The sequence below is a fragment of the Zeus faber genome (assembly GCF_960531495.2).
Source record: "Zeus faber genome assembly, chromosome: 12".
NCBI classification, from domain to species: Eukaryota; Metazoa; Chordata; class Actinopteri; order Zeiformes; family Zeidae; genus Zeus; species Zeus faber.
In genome coordinates this window covers 28,919,425-28,937,061 of record NC_137196.1, presented here as the reverse complement: position 1 = coordinate 28,937,061, position 17,637 = coordinate 28,919,425, and the positions used below count along the sequence as shown (strand labels likewise).

The following is a 17,637-nucleotide window of genomic DNA, read 5'->3' as shown; positions in this document are numbered from 1 at the left end:
CTGTCGGATCGCATTGTGAGCAGTTCACACCAAGCGCTCGACGCTCACGAGAGCGCGCTGCAATCTTCGTCCGATCTTGGTCTTTGCTCAGACATCTCCAAAAACCTGTCGGTGAGTTCAATATCAGGCCAGAATCACGTAGTCTGAACTCGGCATTACTCTACCTGTACCTCTATTTAATTACTAGTCCACCTCTACTCTATTCTACCTCTACTCTACCTCTGCCTCTACTATGCCCTGTCTCTACCATAGCTCTACTCAAGCTCTTCTAAAACTACCTCTACTCATCATTTACTCTACATCTACTCTACTCTACCTCTATTGAACTTCGATTCTACCTGTACACTAACTGTACTCTACCTGTACTGGTACTACCTGTACTCTACCTCTACTCTAAGGGGATCTGATGAGTGAATGCTTCATTATTGTCAATATCTTATATTCAAGATTCAAGAGGTTTATTCGGCACATGCATATATATACTTTCATACATATATGCAGTGAAATGTAATCTATGAAATGTCATCTATCTATCTATGACATGATGTGATTGTTCAACTTGTAAACATAAAGATGTGAAACAATATTACACGATTTGTCCTTTATTTTAGTTTTACTGTATCTGTTTGTTACCATAAGGGTCAACATTTTACGCTGATTAATGAGACACAGCCCAAAGCACCAAAAACGTCCTAAGTGTGAAAACCTGTGTTAAATACGTTGAACACTTATGTGAAAGTAAAATAAAATGTGACATTCCAGTTCCAAGGGGACATTAAAGTCCTTCTGGCAAACAGTTAATAGGCCACAGTCTTTAAGCCTTGGCTGTCTCGATTAATATCTAGCCGCATAAAGCTTAAGGTCGAAGCAAGCAGGAGCCAATCATCTGTATGACAGTGAGACACCATTCCATCGCCGGGTCCAACAGCGTAGATAATGGTTTCTAGTAGGAGATGGAGATGGAGGTGGAGGTGGAAGGAAACACTGGGAGAACATGTAGACTACATGCAGACAGGCTTGGGTCTCTTTGGGCTCATATTTAGAGAGCTGGGCTTGTGGTGGACACTGTCCCTGTTCCAAGCCCCACACCCAACTAACATCCATTTGTCCTTGAGCAAGGCACAATGTTGTCCCAGTTGCATATGAGAAGCTGCTTCCTGGGGGATTGTAAATGGTCCTGGGCTCTTCCCTGAGACCTTGTGATTGGTCCTGGGCTCTTCCCTGAGACCTTGTGATTGGTTCTGGGCTCTTCCGTGTGACCTTGTGATTGGTCCTGGGCTATTCCCTGAGACCTTGTGATTGGTCCTGGGCTCTTCCCTGAGACCTTGTAACTGGTCCTGGGCTCTTCCGTGCGACCTTGTGATTGGTCCTGGGCTCTTCCCTGAGACCTTGTGATTGGTCCTGGGCTCTTCCCTGAGACCTTGTGATAGGTCCTAGGCTCTTCCATGAAACCTTGTGATTGGTCCTGGGCTCTTCAATGAGACCTTGTGATTCGCTCAGGATTCTTCCCTGAGACCTTGTGATTGGCACAGGGCTCTTCCCTGGAAGAATGTGATTGGTCCTGGCGTCTTTTCCAAGACACTCTAATTGGTACTGGACTTTTCCCCTCAAATAATATGATTGGTCCTGGGCTTTTCTCTATGCCGTTATGATTGGTCCTGGACTCTTCCACCGGAGAATATGATCGGCCCCTGTCTCTTTGCAGTGAGAATGTGATTGGTCCTGCCATTTCCTTGGAAAAACATGATTGGCCCTTCCCTGAGACACTGTGTTGGGTTCTGGGCTCTTCCCATGTGTCTGCTTGTCTGTGAGAATGAAAGCCCTTGTTATCTGACCTGACTTTTTGAAAACTTTAGTTTTTGAAAAAGTCAGCTCAGATAAGAAGGGCTTGGTTACATCTTTGTAACCACGTAACTGAAACTCTGTAAGGCATTCTACCTGAAGATTCCAGAAAACCCAGTATTCATATTGAGACTGTCAAAGTTGGCGCAAAGCTTCAAGGTTAAAGCAAGAGAAATTTAGGACGACAGCCGAGACAGAAACTTCCTCATTATTTAAATTTTGGGAGTGAAAGTTATTAAATGTACCCGTGCCATTTTTAGTCCAATATAACAAGAATTTGGTTAATTGTCGATGTAACAGATTTTTAAACCTTTTATTTAATAAATGCAACACTTACCTCACACCACGGGCGTTGTCGCAAGATTTAAGGTCAAACCGAGAGCACAAGAACAAGCTTTATTTTGTATAAACACTTCATTTCTAAAGCATTTCTTTAAAAACAGTCAAACAACAGTTAGAAGGGGGGGGGGTCATGGCACCCAGACAAAGGATGGTCAGTCATAATTACTTTTGTTTGGTGGATGGATGGATGAATAGATGGATGAGTTCATGGATGGATGGATGAATGAATGGGTGGATGGTTGGATGAATAGATTGGTGGATGGATGAATAGATGGATGAGTGGATGGATGAGTGGATGGATGGATGGATGGATAAATGAATGAATGGGTATATGGATGGATGAATAGATGGATGGGTGGATGGATGGATGCATGGGTGGATGGATAAACAGATGGATGAGTGGATGGATGGATGAATAGGTGGATGGGTGGATGAATGAATGGATGGATGGATGAATAGATTGGTGGTTGGATGAATGGATGGATCCATTGCAGTAGTAAATAGCATTACATTTCTCTTTAAATTCAGACTGCTTGATGGAAAACTATCTTTCTCAGTTTAATAAAACAGAAGCTGTGTTTCCATGTAATGTACATAAGTAGGTAACAATGCACTGTTGTGTTGAATTTTTCAAGATAAGTGAGCGTTCATTTTGCAGCAGTAGTTTATTTCCTACGCTCAACACCTGATGTTTTTCTGTCTGCTACCTTATTCAAGTTTCATTCAACCCAGGGGATTCAAGGAAATGGAAAAGTTGAATGCTAACTAAAAATAAACGTTTTTGGTTTTTTTTACCCTGTACTTGAGATGCGATAAGGGCGACGGAACATATTTTCGAATAAATGATTTAGTGTGAAATCACAGTCACATATGGTGGACTTTGCAGAGCGATAAATCACGATTCACACAATATTTAAATGGAAACATAACTTCTGAAACCCCAATTTTCCACAGGCGGTCTTATCTCATCTACCCCCCCTTTTTTTTTTTAATTATTATTACGATTTCTTTTTTTTGTGCTCTCTTTTCAGCCCCTGCGTGGTGATGGTGATTAGTACATTCCTTCTCTCAGGTTGGACTCATCGCAGCAGGGCGACACATGGAAATCTCTGCGCTCTTTAAAAGCCATTCCAGCGTCACCTCCCATCACAGAATCCTTCCAGGAGAACAATACGACCTCTTTAGGTGGATTCCATAATTCATATCGCCTAAATATTCAGCACCGGCTCCATCACTTTTTTTCCTTGCGTTTGACAAAGGGAACACCCTGATCTGGGATCGGAGGGGTGAGGACAGATACTTGGAAAAGGTGAAATCAAGTTAAAACTCCAACGGCGCCGGGCTCAACTTTTGAACTTTGCCATCGCGCAGTTTTGGGGAAAACTACTGTGAAAATGTAGTTAAATGGGGATACTCGTACCTGTGTTCAAAATGATGTGTTATATATAATGTTTAAAACGTACATATATACATCATTTACAACTGCAGGGAAGCTACGTCATGAAAAAAACAAACATAAATATTTTATGAAAAGTGTCACGGAAAGTGACAGAAATTGACAGTGCAAGGTCAATTTAATTGCACAGGAACAATTTGCTGTAGACAAGGAAAAGGCCAGAATTTGGAGGCAATTTTTTAAATCAAACCTTGGAAGAATATAAAGCATGTTCACAAAAAAATGAAATGATAAAATATATGCAAAACAAAAACAACAAAAAAAAATCTGTGTTTAAGGAAAGTGACTGAAATGCCCAAATTGGATGGATCTTTGGAGTCTGGCAGGGAAAAACGTATAAAGTGAGAAAAATATAGAAGCCAAGCGATACGGAGAGCTGCAAACATGGTCCTAACACACCGTTCGGAGGCAGGAAGCTCAGACCCTCCCTGAGACACACATATGACCCAAGTCACAAAATAACATTAATACCAAAAAGTGCACCACAGTTCTTTTGAAAACTCTTTGAGGCTCAATTAGGCAAGATGGGTCAGACCACGATGTAATCCCCATCATGGAGATGGGTTTGCTTATGTGAGGACAAATAAAAGAGACGAAGATGATGGGCCACTGGGGATGCTACTGCTGCTATAATGCGGCAAAATAGAGTGGAAATTTTGGAGTTAATGGCGTCCGGCCCTTTCAGGCTCCCGGTCCCAGAGCAGCAATTCAAGGACAAGAAATACCCTTTAGGTTTGAAACTGTGGGCATTATCCAGGCTGTATTTGGGATCCAGATGAGCTGAGGGCAGCGTCTCCACATGCTTCTGTGAACACAAAAGTATGAGTACTGGGAACAGATGAGATATTTTGGCCTGCCCCACCCTCAGCTCCGCCTTTGTAACAGCAGGAACAGGGAACTGACGACATGCAACGTGGACAGGAAGGTTGGTCCTGGAAGTATTTTGTCTTTGCTTTGGAGGGATGGATAGAGGAATGAATGGATGGAAGGACAGATGGATGGAGGGATGGATGAATGGATGGGAGGATGGAGGGATGGATGAAGGATAAGGGAATTTATGGGGGGGGTTGGAGGGATGGATGGATGAAGGATAAGCAATGGATGGATGGATGGAGGGATGTATGAATGGATGGGAGGATGGAGGGATGTATGAAGGATAAGGGATGGATGGAGGGACGGTTGGAGGGATGGATGGATGCAGGGATGGATGAAGGATATATGGAGGGAGGGTTGGAGGGATGGATGGGCCGATAGAAGGATGGATGAGGGATGGATGGAGGGAGGGTTGGAGGGATGGAGGGATGGATGGATGGATGGATGGATGGATGGAAGGATGGATACATGGAAGGATGGAGGGATGGATGGAGGGATAGAGAGATCCATGGATTTATTAATGTTCATTTTTCACACCCAGTGTGCTTCAGCGATCAACAACAGTGTAAAACCAATCAACACAACCGGTGTTCTGACACGGTGCAGGGTGGAGCAGGGTGGAGCAGGGTGGAGCAGGGTGGAGCAGAGTGGAGCAGGGTGGGACAGGGAGAACCGCGGGACAAAATAATATCAGGAGAATAAATGAAACACGATTGAATCAAATAACAATATGATGAAAAGAAAAGCAATTAAAAATAAACCATTCCAATTTCTATTGAAATGTCACTGCACAGGTTCCAAGCAGCATAACCCCTGTGCAGTAAGCACCAGGTTAGCATGTAGGTGAACACAATTAACGGGGACAAGTTAACCATGGGTCCCTGAGGTCCCCAAAACATCTTTTGACATTATTTTTTGCTGAAAATACCACTCAGATCGTGCGTTCTAGCCATTGTGACATGCTTCTAAATCCACTGTGTTCCTGATGCTCTGTTTCCGTGGGTGGAGCCTCCCTCCTGGGGCCACTTGTCGTGCGAGCCAATGGGCTTCAGGATTTCGTTTTATTTACTCCGTCATTTCAGCGTTTCAATTGGTTTGGTTTCTGACCAAATATGAGGAATAATCCAATTCAAGAAATAATCAATCCAGTCGCTGGATCTTCACTCACATAAGATCTACAAGGTCCCGTTTAAAAGTTTGTTCCCGTGCTCGAAGCTTGTGGGAGACACCGCACGGCGACTGACTTCATGACGGAAAATAAGGAAGAGCACGATCAGTCCCCTCCCTTCCCGTCTCCTCCTCTCCATAGCTCCCGCTTCCCATCCTTTCTTCTTTTCTACCCCCTCCTCTCCTCTCTCCTTCTCTTCTACATCTCCCTCCTCTCCCCCTCCCCTAACCTCTCCTGCCTGCTAATCCGCCTTTCTTTCTTACCTCGTCTGCTCCGATCCTATAGCTCCAATTTGATCTCCTCCTCTCCTCTCTTATTTATCCCCTTCCATCTCCTCCTCTCCTGTCTCCTATGTCCTTCTCTCCTACCTTCTCCCTTAGTTTGTCCTCTCCTCCCCTTCGTTCTGAACTCGTCTCCTCCTATCCTATAGCTCCCACTTGATCTCCTCCCCTCCTCCCCTCCTCTCCCACCTCCTCCCCTACCTCCAACAAAAACAGAATGACAGAATCCAGCTATATTTTCACACTAATACTGAGCCTGTGGAATAAGGGTTTTTCCGCTGTTAGTCACATTGGATCATTATGTGTAACCATGAAGTCCTCGGTCACCCCCAGTGTGTTTCCAACCACGTCAAAGCGTCACGTTGTCCCTACGCTACATCCTTTACAGCGTTTCACCAGGACTGAAGCTGCAGCAGCTCCATATCAATGTGCTGGACACAAGCGTAAACACAGCCGACCTGTGTGTTCTGCTTTTATCCCTCTGTGGATGTATCTCTACATGTGTGTTTGCATCAGAGAGATAAGAGTCTTTGTACGCACAGTGTGTTTTTCTGCACAGTAAACACACACACACACACACACACACACACACACACACACACACACACACACACACACACACGAACACACACACACAAACACACACACACACACACACGAACACACACACACACACACACACAAACACACACACACACACAGCAACACACACACACACACACACACACACACACACATGCGCGCGCCCACACACGCGCACACAAACATTTTACATAAATTCATCTGAATCAGAATCAGAACTGGTTTGTTTTCGCCAGGTACATCTACATATATAAGGAATTTCTTATGGTGAGGTTTGGTGCACTTCAGCACAGACCCATAAGCATTAAAATAATAAATGTCAAATACATGCAAATTGCCAGAAATACAAAACAGAAAAAGTCAGATATTTAAGATATACAAATATAGAAATGCAATACTATGCACAGGACAAATTATTGTTATGGTGCATAGGTTATAATGGTGAATTAAAACATGAATTATTACTATGGGCTAATTAGCTAATTACAGTATGCACAGTGTAACACGTATTATTGCGCGTACATTATTGCACGAGTTGACTGTTCTTGTGTTCTTGTGGCGTGAGGTTTTGGTCCTGATGGACAGTAACCTCTTGCCAGATGGGTGGATCCCAAAAAGGTGTAGCCGCAGGTGGCAAGGGTCGGCCGCAATCTTCCTCGCTCGCCTCAAGGTCCTGGAGGCGTGCAGGTCCTGGAGGACTGGCGGAATAATGCAGAGGCAAGCCTAGACTGCAGCCTAGGGGCCCCACGTGTCTCTGGACAGACAGGACGTCCTCAATCTGGTAAAGCAGGATGAGTGAGGGTGGCAGAGCATCTTAATCCGTCACTGCGTGCAGGTCCTGGAGGGAGGACGGGTTGCAGCCGATCACTTTCTCGTCTGGCGGTCTGCCCTTGTCCTCGGCGGTGGAAGGAGTCTGCAGTGTTTACTGGGGACTCCCACACGGTGAGGGAGGGCTGGGCTCATCCTGATCCTCATCCTCCACCACCAACAGTGACGTGCAGTCAGGGGAGGCAGGTGAGGCTGTGCCTCCCCTGTCATCATGAGAGGAAAAAGAGATGAAACAATAAAATAACACAAATATTAATATTTGTCCTCTGGACTATGATTTTGGTTCTTAATGTATTTTGACCATTTTTATAGTAAAAATCGCAGAAAATTCTGTATTTCCTGCTTAAATAAACGGAGTGTCCTTCGGAGACGAGAGGTGAGGCATGGACAGCCGGGCCTCCCTCCAGATTGAGCAATCACTCACAAACTGGATTGAGCGCGTGCAAATGGCGCGTGCTTGTTCCCATGTCTGTGTATGTTTCCAATATGATGGTTGAGGACACTTTGATGTAATAAAAGTATACGTCTTCTTTTCCATGGTGTTCACTAATGTATTTCACGTACGTGTGTCATATTTACATCTTATTGATATGACATCGATCCACAGGGAAAGTGCTTGCCTTGAGGCAGGCAGTACCTCTGCCTCAAGGAAGGCGGCGGTAGTGAGCAGCCTGCTAGCCTGCCAGCAGCCAGGTCACGTCAACTCGAACCCGTGTGCAAAAAGTCAACACAAGCAGTGAGCTGTGCGGCGCTGTGCGGCGCTGTGCGGCGCTGTGCGGCGCTGTGCGGCTCAGCGTCAAGCTGCCATGTCTCCCCCTGGAAACGGACGATTTGACTTCTAAACGAAGACATTTTTCAAAGCTGGACTTTCAGTCAAAGCAAGAAGTCATAAATCCTGGGAGACCGACGCCACAACTACGAGGTTTGCTTCAAACGACGGGAGTCGGGGATAGACGGGAAACTAGTCGTTCTTTTCAAACGGATTGGTAAACACGTAAAGACTGGCTCTGTGGCTGTGCTGTAACAAACCGTCTTTTCTGCTTTCCCTGCCTTTTATTCTCAACGAGTGAGACTGTGTGGACCCATACGGGATTCTGTGACTTGAAAAACTTGCCAAGAAGCCTTGACAAACACGAACGATCAACTGCTCACATTCAAAATCAGATTTCTTTAAAAACCTTTGGAACTTAGCGCATTGATCTGGCTCTGAATGAACAACGAAGACTTAATATCAGCCTCCACAATGCCGAGGTAAAGGAAAATCGTGAGATTTTGAAAGACCTCATAGATGCAACCTGCTTTTTAGCTAAACAGGAGCTGGCCTTTCGTGGTGACGATGAGAGTGCAACCTCTTCCAATCGTGGAAACTATGTGGAATTAGTGCATGCGTTTGCAGAGAAAGATGAGAGGTTAGCGAGACACTTGGAGACAGCCACTATGTTTTCTGGCTTATCAACAGAATACAGAATGATTTAATCGAAGCAGTCGGTGATGTGATCAGAAATGACATTAAAAAAGAGATTAATGCGGCCCCGTTTGTCGCGGTAGAAGTGGATGAGACAACTGATGTCACAAATAAAGCTCTGATATCTGTCATTTTACGTTACGTGGCTACAACTACAAGTGATTCAGGTGAAGTAGCCTGTCAGGTTAAGGAGGCATTTTTGGGATTTGATGATGTGAGTGATGATAGACGTGCTGCTGCTATAGCTGAGTATGTCTTTGGAGTTTTGGAAAAGTACGACTGTGTCAGAAAGCTGGTAGCCCAGACTTGTGATGGAGCATCTGTGATGGCATCAGAGCTTAATGGGGTGCAGGCTCAAATAAAAGAAAGGGTCCCAGAGGCCATGTTTACCCACTGTTATGCACATAAATTAAACCTTGTGCTCTCACATTCTGCAAAATGCATGCCTGAGTGTAAAACGTTTATAAAACAGTGGAAGGACTAGGGTCATTTTTCAGCAAGTCAACAAAACGCACTCACTTAATGGATGAAGTTGTGAAGCGGTGTTTACCTAGAGCAGCGCCCACTAGATGGAGCTCAAATTCAAGGCTGGTGCAATCAATAAGTATGCACCAAAGTGATCTGCGTGATGTATTTCGTATCATGAGCGAAAATCCTGACAACTGGGATAATGACACCCTGATGATGGCTAGTGGATATGATAGGTGGTTATCAAAAGCATCAACATGCTTTTACATTATGGCATATGAAGAAATGTTCTGTCATACTGACTCTCTCTTTATAGTGCTGCAGGTCAAGGCAGTGGACATTGGATTTTGTTGTGCACGGATACGTGACACAATTGCAGTTGTTGAGCATATGAGACAAGAGTTTGACAATTTCTATGAGCGGTTTGAGCAGAGATGCTCTACACTTGGCCTGACAGATAATGAGAGAAGCCAAAGTAAAACGCCAGCCAAAGATGAGAGGAAACTGAAGTTTTTCGACATTCTGGACAATGTCAGTACTCAAATGAAAGCTAGGTTTGATCATTTTGGTGAGCTAGCTTTCCTTGGATTGGTCGATTGTGCAAAATTTAATGAAATGTCACAACACTTTGATGACACCAAACTGCAGAGCTTGTCAAAGTATGCCAGGTATTTTGACTTTGTCAGGCTAAAGTCAGATCTTATTGGACTGTATAGTTCACAACAAGTGAGGAGTGAGTGCAAATCTCCTGTACAGCTTCTAAACTTTTTAGCCCAGAATAATTTAATTCAGACTGTTCCTGAGGCAACAAAGTTACTCCAGCTTGTGCTCACTATACCTGCAACAACGGCGTCTGTGGAAAGGTCGTTTTCTGCATTGAAAAGGATCAAAACATACAGTCGAAATCGGACTGACCAAGGATGGCTTTCTTCACTGGCAGTTATCTCAATTGAGGCAGAGAGACTTTTAAAACTCAAAGGAGCCAGAGGACAACAAGAGGACTTTTACAACAAAGTCACGGAGATCTTCGTCCAGAAGGAAAGGCGAATGGACTTCATTTACAAGTAAAGGTAAGATATACTGCAATATACAGTGGCACTGGTGTTTTAAAATGGTTTTCAGCATCCTATTCGCTCCTATTCTCTCCTATTCTCTCATCCTATCCTATTGGCATCCTACTGTATGTTTGTAAATCTGACTTGTGAGTCAGTGCCTCCCCAACCCCAACCCTCACTGCACGTCACTGACCACCAACTGTCTTCAGAGCGCTGAGCTCAGGATTGATCTGGCCGCACCAGGAGGCCAGGTGGCCAACCTTCCATTTATAGGCAGACTCGTCACCCTCAGAGAGGAGTACAATGAGGGTGGTGTCGCCTGCAAACTTCAGGAGCTTGACGGATTGGTGTCTGGAGGTGCAGCCGTTGGTGGACAACGAGAAGAGCAGCGGGGAGAGGACGCAGCCTTGGGGGGCGCCGCACTGATGATCCGGGGGAGTCCCAGATGCGGTTCCCCACCTTCACGCGTTGACTCCTGTCATTTAGGAAGTCAGTGATCCAGCTGTAGGTGGTGTCGGGCACACTCGGCTGGAGGAGCTTGTCCTGGAGAACAGCTGGACTGATGGTGTTGAATGCGAAGCTGAAGTCCATGATAGAGACAGTCAGTGGGGGTCAGGGGGCCTGTTGGTGGGCCCCACCGCCATTGGGGTTGAAACTGTTCTTGTGGTGTGAGGTTTTGCTCCTGATGGACCGCAACCTCTTACGTGATAGGTGAGTCCCGGAAAGGCGGTGTCCGGGGTGGGAAGGGTTGGCCACAATCATCCCCGCTCGCCTGCAAACTTCAGGAGCTTGACAGATTGGTGCCTGGAGGTGGGGCCGTTGGCGTACAGCTGGAGGAGCAGCGAGGACAGGACGCAGCCTCTGGGGGCCCCGGTGCTGATGATACGGGGGTCCGAGACACGCCTCCCCAGCTTCACTCAGCTGGAGGAGCATGTCCTGGAGAAGAGCTGGGCTGATGGTGCCGAATGCGAAGCTGAAGTCCACAAACACCATCCTGGCGTAGGTGCCAGGAGAGTCTGGGCGGTGGAGGATGAAGCGGAGAGCCGCGTTGACTGCGTCGTGCGGGTGGAGGAGGAGGTTGGTGATGGATTTGACACACAGAGGTCACCCCACAAAGGTCGGAGCGTCGGGTCTGTAGTCATTAAGTGTGATCCTTGACTTTTTGGAGCAGGCCGACACCCTGCGGGCCTCCAGCGAGGTGTTGAAAATGTCCGTGAAGACCGGAGACAGTCGGCCTGCACGGTGTTTCGGCGTGCAGGGGGAGACAGTATCTGGTGCAGCTGCCTTGCGGGGGTTCTGCCCTTTGAAGAGCCTGTTGACGTCTCTCTCCTGAATAGCGAGAGAAGGTGTGATGGAGGGAGGGTGGGGTGCGCTCAGGCTGGATATGTGCTGAGGCACATACAGTATGTTCCATAACACACTCATCATCATGCACCCTGCACACATCCACATGAAGCCATGGACACATTTGTTCACACACACACACACACACACACACACACACACACACACACACACACACACACACACACACACACACACACACACACACACACACACACACACACTGTCCTTTCATCCCTGAGCCAAGACGCTGGTTTATCAAACTGGGCCGTGGTCCAGACAGCTGGGCTTCCTCCCAACACCCAAACCAAAACCGGTGGAGCGCTGGAGCAAGGGGTTCCCAAGCTTTAGTCAGCGGAACCCCCACCCCCCAGGGGACCCTCAAAGGGATCCGGAGGGTCCCCAGCAGAGTAGGGGTCATAGTTAAACTTAGAGAATGTCCGGTAATGAGCGTTAGGACCGTGGTTTCACTGTCACCTCCTGGACCAGAGTAGAGACGCTAGATCATTTAGTAATAGAAATGTTGATCTCAGATTGGATCCCAGAGACTCAAAAATCACCAGCAGCTCCATCATCATCATCATCATCGTCGTCATCATCACCAGCTGGGATGCATCTTTTCGTGTCTGCAGGTTCTCGGGTTTTGTGTCTGGGGTCAGGGTGAGGTTGGATCTCCATGGAGCGCTGCTTTGGGAGGGTCTTTTCACCTGTGTCTGGGGCACCCAGCCCTCCCACCGTGGGGCCGTCAGCACAGTGGGAGTCACGGCTTCACGCTCAGATCTAGTCACGAAAAAGCTGAAGTATTGAATTCAATTTTTTCTCCATCTTTAGGTTAACCCGTTCTGGTTCAGTTCTTTCCTGTTACTTTTAGGCTGTACCTTTGGTTCTCTCCGGGGATAAATAAAGTCTCTCTCTCTCTCTCTCTCTCTCTCGCTCTCTCTCTCTCTCTCTCTCTCTATTTTTGTTGTTTATTGGTTCCTTCGTAATTGAGTTTCTGCTGTTGTGACATGACTTTCCGAAAATTTAGAAACCTTAAAAGTAAAAACAAAGTCTCTCTCTCTCTCTCTTCGTGTCTGTGTTGATGATGGGGGCCTTTCCTGGCGATCTGCTCCGTCTCTAACCTTAATCTTATCTAATCTAATCCCATTCGCCTCCAGGAACCCGTTGAATGGCGCAGGTAGGCGGCGTCTGTGGGAAGAGAGGGTTTCTTTATATCCTTCAGTCCCAGGCACTTTGACTGGAGCTTTCTAATCCCCGCACCGTGGATTTGTCAGATGCAAGAGGCGATTATCACGTTTTGTTTGGAAACAAAATACTATGAGTGAACACCCCCCCCCCCCCCCCCGCGCGCGCACACAGACACGCACAAACACACGCACACACACACAGAAGCACAAAAGTATTTACACACCTCAACTGCTTGTAATCACGTGGTTTGACATTTAACCTTGCTGACAAAAAGTGCAAATCTTACAGCAAAAAGTGAGATTAAGTCAATAAATATAATAATGTACAAATATATAATGGATCAAAGTTATTTTGCTGTGGACCGTGTGATTCCTTGGAGGATCGCCTAAAAGAACTCATTGGGTTATGTGTGTGTCATGCCGTGTTGATGATTTTATTTGGGCTTTCTCAAGCAAATTCCAGGTAACGGCCCCCCAACCAAAATGTTATCGGATGGAGTTGAAACAGTTTCAAATGTGCTTTAGTATCACTTAATTGTGTTCATTTCCTGTCGTTAACCCTCCTCACCGCCCAGCGGCCACAGTGAACCGGGACAGACTGAGGCTTCCCGTGGTTCATCAAACGGAAGCAATCCATGGAAGCAAATAAGGCTGTAATGTTTTGAATATTTAAAGGGGAGCCATTATGCTTTTCCTTATTTCCTGTCATATACTGTATTTAATGTGATAATACAATGTAGGATGTTAATATAAGCCGTGGCCAAAGTGTCAAATAATGAGAGCGCGAGAGTCCGTGTCCGTGTCCGTGTCCCCAACAAGATTGTAGCACGGCAACGAAAGTCAGAACAAACTTTTTAATTAGAATTCAATAAATTAGAATTCAAACTACATCCTTGCCCGTCATGCTCCTGCCCTGGCGGGGTTCCTGTCTGTCCTGCAATTTTAATTCCGCTCATATTAGCTTATAACTCTTACACACCCACACAAAGCTTGCTCCAAGCAACACTCCACCAGACCAGGGTCTGCGTGGCCGGGGTGCGTGATCCGGGGTTCGACTTGCTTGGAGGACTCACACTCCAGACCCTGCAATTTTAACAGCAATTACCAACAGCACACATTGAGCATTGGGGATTCCGGGGTGGCGGGGGCGCCGGTGGATTAGTGTAGGGGGTAAGGTTGGGCAGGGGCGCGGCCGGGTGGGCCCCATGTCCCTGACAGTGTGAGAAGACCCTGCACCCCTAAAGCGTGCGCACATGCACCCGCAGGCGCAGACCCCGGGGAGAACCCAGATCCCTTGCCTTACTCCCACTGCGTGGCTTCTCTGCGGTGGTGGAGGGGCCACACACCTGGCTGTCTGCAGGCCTTGGCCATTGGCTCAGAACTAGTGGCTCAGCTGCTCATCCACAATTAAAGCTACACCCACTGAAACGGCCCGTTTTGGAACAGTTTGGGTATAGAGGCATGTGATAATGACTAGAATGCATAATCCCAGTGGAATTTTCAGCAACAAATTCAAAACATGTTTTCGGGACCTCAGAGACCCATATTAATGTGTGCAAAAAGGAGCATAATAGGTCCCCTTTAGAGCCTTTTCAATTGTATATATTGAAATTTAAACTACTTTGAATTTATAACATTGAAATATTTTGGCTTTAATTTAAAAAACTCGATTTCAAATATATATATATTCTTATATCAAACTTTATGATCCGAATTCGACAACTCAAACTCCAGAAACCGGAAGTTAGTTTTAGGAATTAGTATTTTCTAATTCCTAAAACTAACTTTTATTTAGTATTTGCTACTTTAACTTTTGGACCTCAATTTTTAAACGTCGAAAAGAATATTTAAATGTTATCATTTCTAACTACTGAAGTTTAAATTTCGATATATACAATTCAGTGGCTTTAAATATTCAAAACATTATGGCACTTATTTGTTTCCATATAATGGAAGCAAATTAACCATTTAGGGCTTCACAGTGGAAGATAAATGAACTTAATTTTAGGCATTCCCCTGGCTATGGGACAATTCTAGGATCGTGGCGACATCTAGTGGGAACTATTTGTAACACAATGTCCACAGTTCTAAACATCCTACGTTCGTCATATTATTTTCATTTTACAGTTTCAAAATTACATTTTTAAATGATAATTTACCAGTGATGACTCATAACGACCAAACGATCAAATATTGACAAAAATGTGGGTACTCTATTTGGGTGTATTCTGTTTTATTATATTTGGTTTTATCCTATTGTATAATACCATATTCGATTCTATTTGATCATATTTTATTATTTGTATCATATTTCATATATATATATATATGTAAGCTCTATTATATTTTACCTATTTAGATATAATTCTATTCTATTTTATTCTAGAATATTATATTATGTATATATTAGAATATAATTTATTATATGAGATTGTATTGTATTGTATTTTTAGTAGCCTGTTCTTATTCGAATTTCCAAACCAAATTTTCCATATGCATTGTACTGCATTACATTATACTTTAATTATATGTAAAATTATTATATTGTATTTTGTATTGTGTATTGATTCGACTGCACTGGATTGTATTGAATGACTGTAATACAATATGTATATACAGTACTGCATTCTGCTATTTTTGATAGTATTCCAACACAAGAAATGAGCTTTATCATTATAAAATAAACATTAAATGCAGAAGTTGTATTGTGAAAATTGTTAATAACAATTTTTCATGAAATATGTTTAAATGAAAGCAAAGGGCGCTTCCACAGCCCACCGCGGGGTGGCGCTTGGAAGCCCTCCCTCCGCGGTGAGCGCTGACCTCTTCCCCCGCCGCAATGACAGCTTCCTGTGGGGGAGGCCCGGAGGAGAGGGGCCGGGCCTGCGGGGCGGGCCGCCGGGCGGGGTGCGTGTCAGGCCGGCCAGAGCTGGCAGCAGGACGCGGTACGTGGAGGGACGGGGTTGGGATTAGGGCTGATCCGAGAAGCGCCTGGGAAGGTCGACATGCAACACACGGGATTAGAACTGGCATTTATTTACTTTTAAGGCCTTTTTTTTTTTTACTATTTGACGGAAGGACGGATGTCGTAGGCGGACACTCGGGGTGAGTGGTGCGGGGTTTTAAAGTTGTGTTCCGCCGGGTGGAAGTCCTTGAAGAGACGGGGACCGGAGCGGGTCACAGCCGAATTGTGATGCGGACATTATGCCCGGGTGTTTACGGGTTATTTCAGTAGAAAAAGCCGAGACAACGCGTCGCAGGAAGGGGGCTGTAACTTCGTTTTGACGCCCGCCTCAAACTTCTCCCCAGAGCGGACATGAAGAACAGCGGAGCGGAGCGCGAGTACGAGCCCCGCGGGGAGCGAGCACCTCTCGGGGGAGGCGGCTCCTCGGCGCCGAGCAGCCCGACGAGCTCCGCGGTGAGCCCGCCGTCACCGCTCCGGGCGGCGCCGGAGCCGGAGCCGGAGTCGTCCCTGGCGGACGTCGCCCGGATGTGGGTGAACTTCGCCAAGACCTTCGCCGTCATCTCCCCCATCTACGTGCTGGGGTACCTGGGGCTGAGCTTCAGCTGGGTGCTGGTCGGGCTGGCCCTGTTCTTCTACTGGCGGAGGACCCACGGCGGGAAGGACTACCGGATCAACCGGGCCCTGGCCTTCCTGGAGCCGCAGGAGTCGTCGACCCGGCAGAGGGTGGCCACCGCGGAGCTACCTCCCTGGGTAAGAGCCGCCGGACGGTCCCTCCTGTCGGTGCTACGTGGCTGGGGGAGTAAACAGCCAGAGGGTGTTAAAGAGAAGGCCCGCGGGCCGGGTTGGGTCCGGCAGAGGGGTCCAATTCCGGCCCCCGGGATGATTTGGGGGAAGAAATAAAATAGACAGTATATTTTTAACTTTTTATATTAAGTGTTTAGTTGGCAAGAGGCAGTCTAGTCTGGGGTTGTCAAAGATAGGGCCTGCGGGCCGTGGAGGGGTCCGGTCTGACCCGAAGGATGATTTTGGGGGGAGAATAGTTAAAAAATAGTTGTAATTTAAGGTTGCCCCCATGACTCCCATTCAAAAGCTATTTCACATTTCCTGGCAGTTTTACCCCTCGTGTGTCGTCGGTTCAAGTCAGTGAACCTGTCAAGCAGGTCTGTTTGTTTTTCGGGGTGCTCATCTTAAAATGACAACCTTTTACTTCTCAATTTCGATAGCAAAAGAGACGTAGAAAAACACAAGCTTTACATTTTAAGCGAAATAACAAACAGACACTGTATTGAAGCTCCCAGCGCTGTAGTTCCTACAACAACTGAAATGGACAACTTTAATACAGTGTCTTGCCTGTTGTGGGCCTACTTCTCAGCTGAAAGTCAACGCTGGAGTTACTGACCGCGGAGGGTCGCCTTGGTCGAACTACTACACCAAATACAACCTCCGTGCACTGTCTTCGGTTACTTGCAAAGTGGGCCAACTCACCGAGACAACGGCAGAAACTGGCCCGTCTGGTTCCTACTGCACGTCGTCCCGGTGATGTAACCACGTGCCGCCATCTTTCATTGTTATGACTTCAGCTGACCGCGTCGTAGAGGTGTCACTCCTGCAGAGCACGTGCGAGCGTCGTTACACATCCGGCTCAATTAAAGGGGAATATAATCCTGCACGATAATTTTGGTGTAATTGTCGGTGATGTAATTGTCCTCAGGCTCCACATACGTGGCATTTAAAGCTGCATCGGAGCCGGCAGGTCACCCGGGGGATTTAAAAGTAGTTTA

At 46.2% G+C, this 17,637-nt stretch overlaps 1 protein-coding gene across 1 annotated transcript in view; it reads left to right on the top strand.

Annotated features, from left to right (window-relative positions):
• The first annotated feature begins 15,896 nt into the window (after positions 1-15,896).
• The window catches only part of esyt2a (extended synaptotagmin-like protein 2a), a 49,896-nt gene continuing 48,155 nt past the window's right edge, over positions 15,897-17,637 (top strand). The window contains exon 1 of the mRNA XM_080011606.1: positions 15,897-16,606. Coding sequence (XP_079867732.1) covers positions 16,208-16,606 — 399 coding nt within the window. The 5' untranslated portion in view covers positions 15,897-16,207. The remainder of the gene's footprint in view (positions 16,607-17,637) is intronic.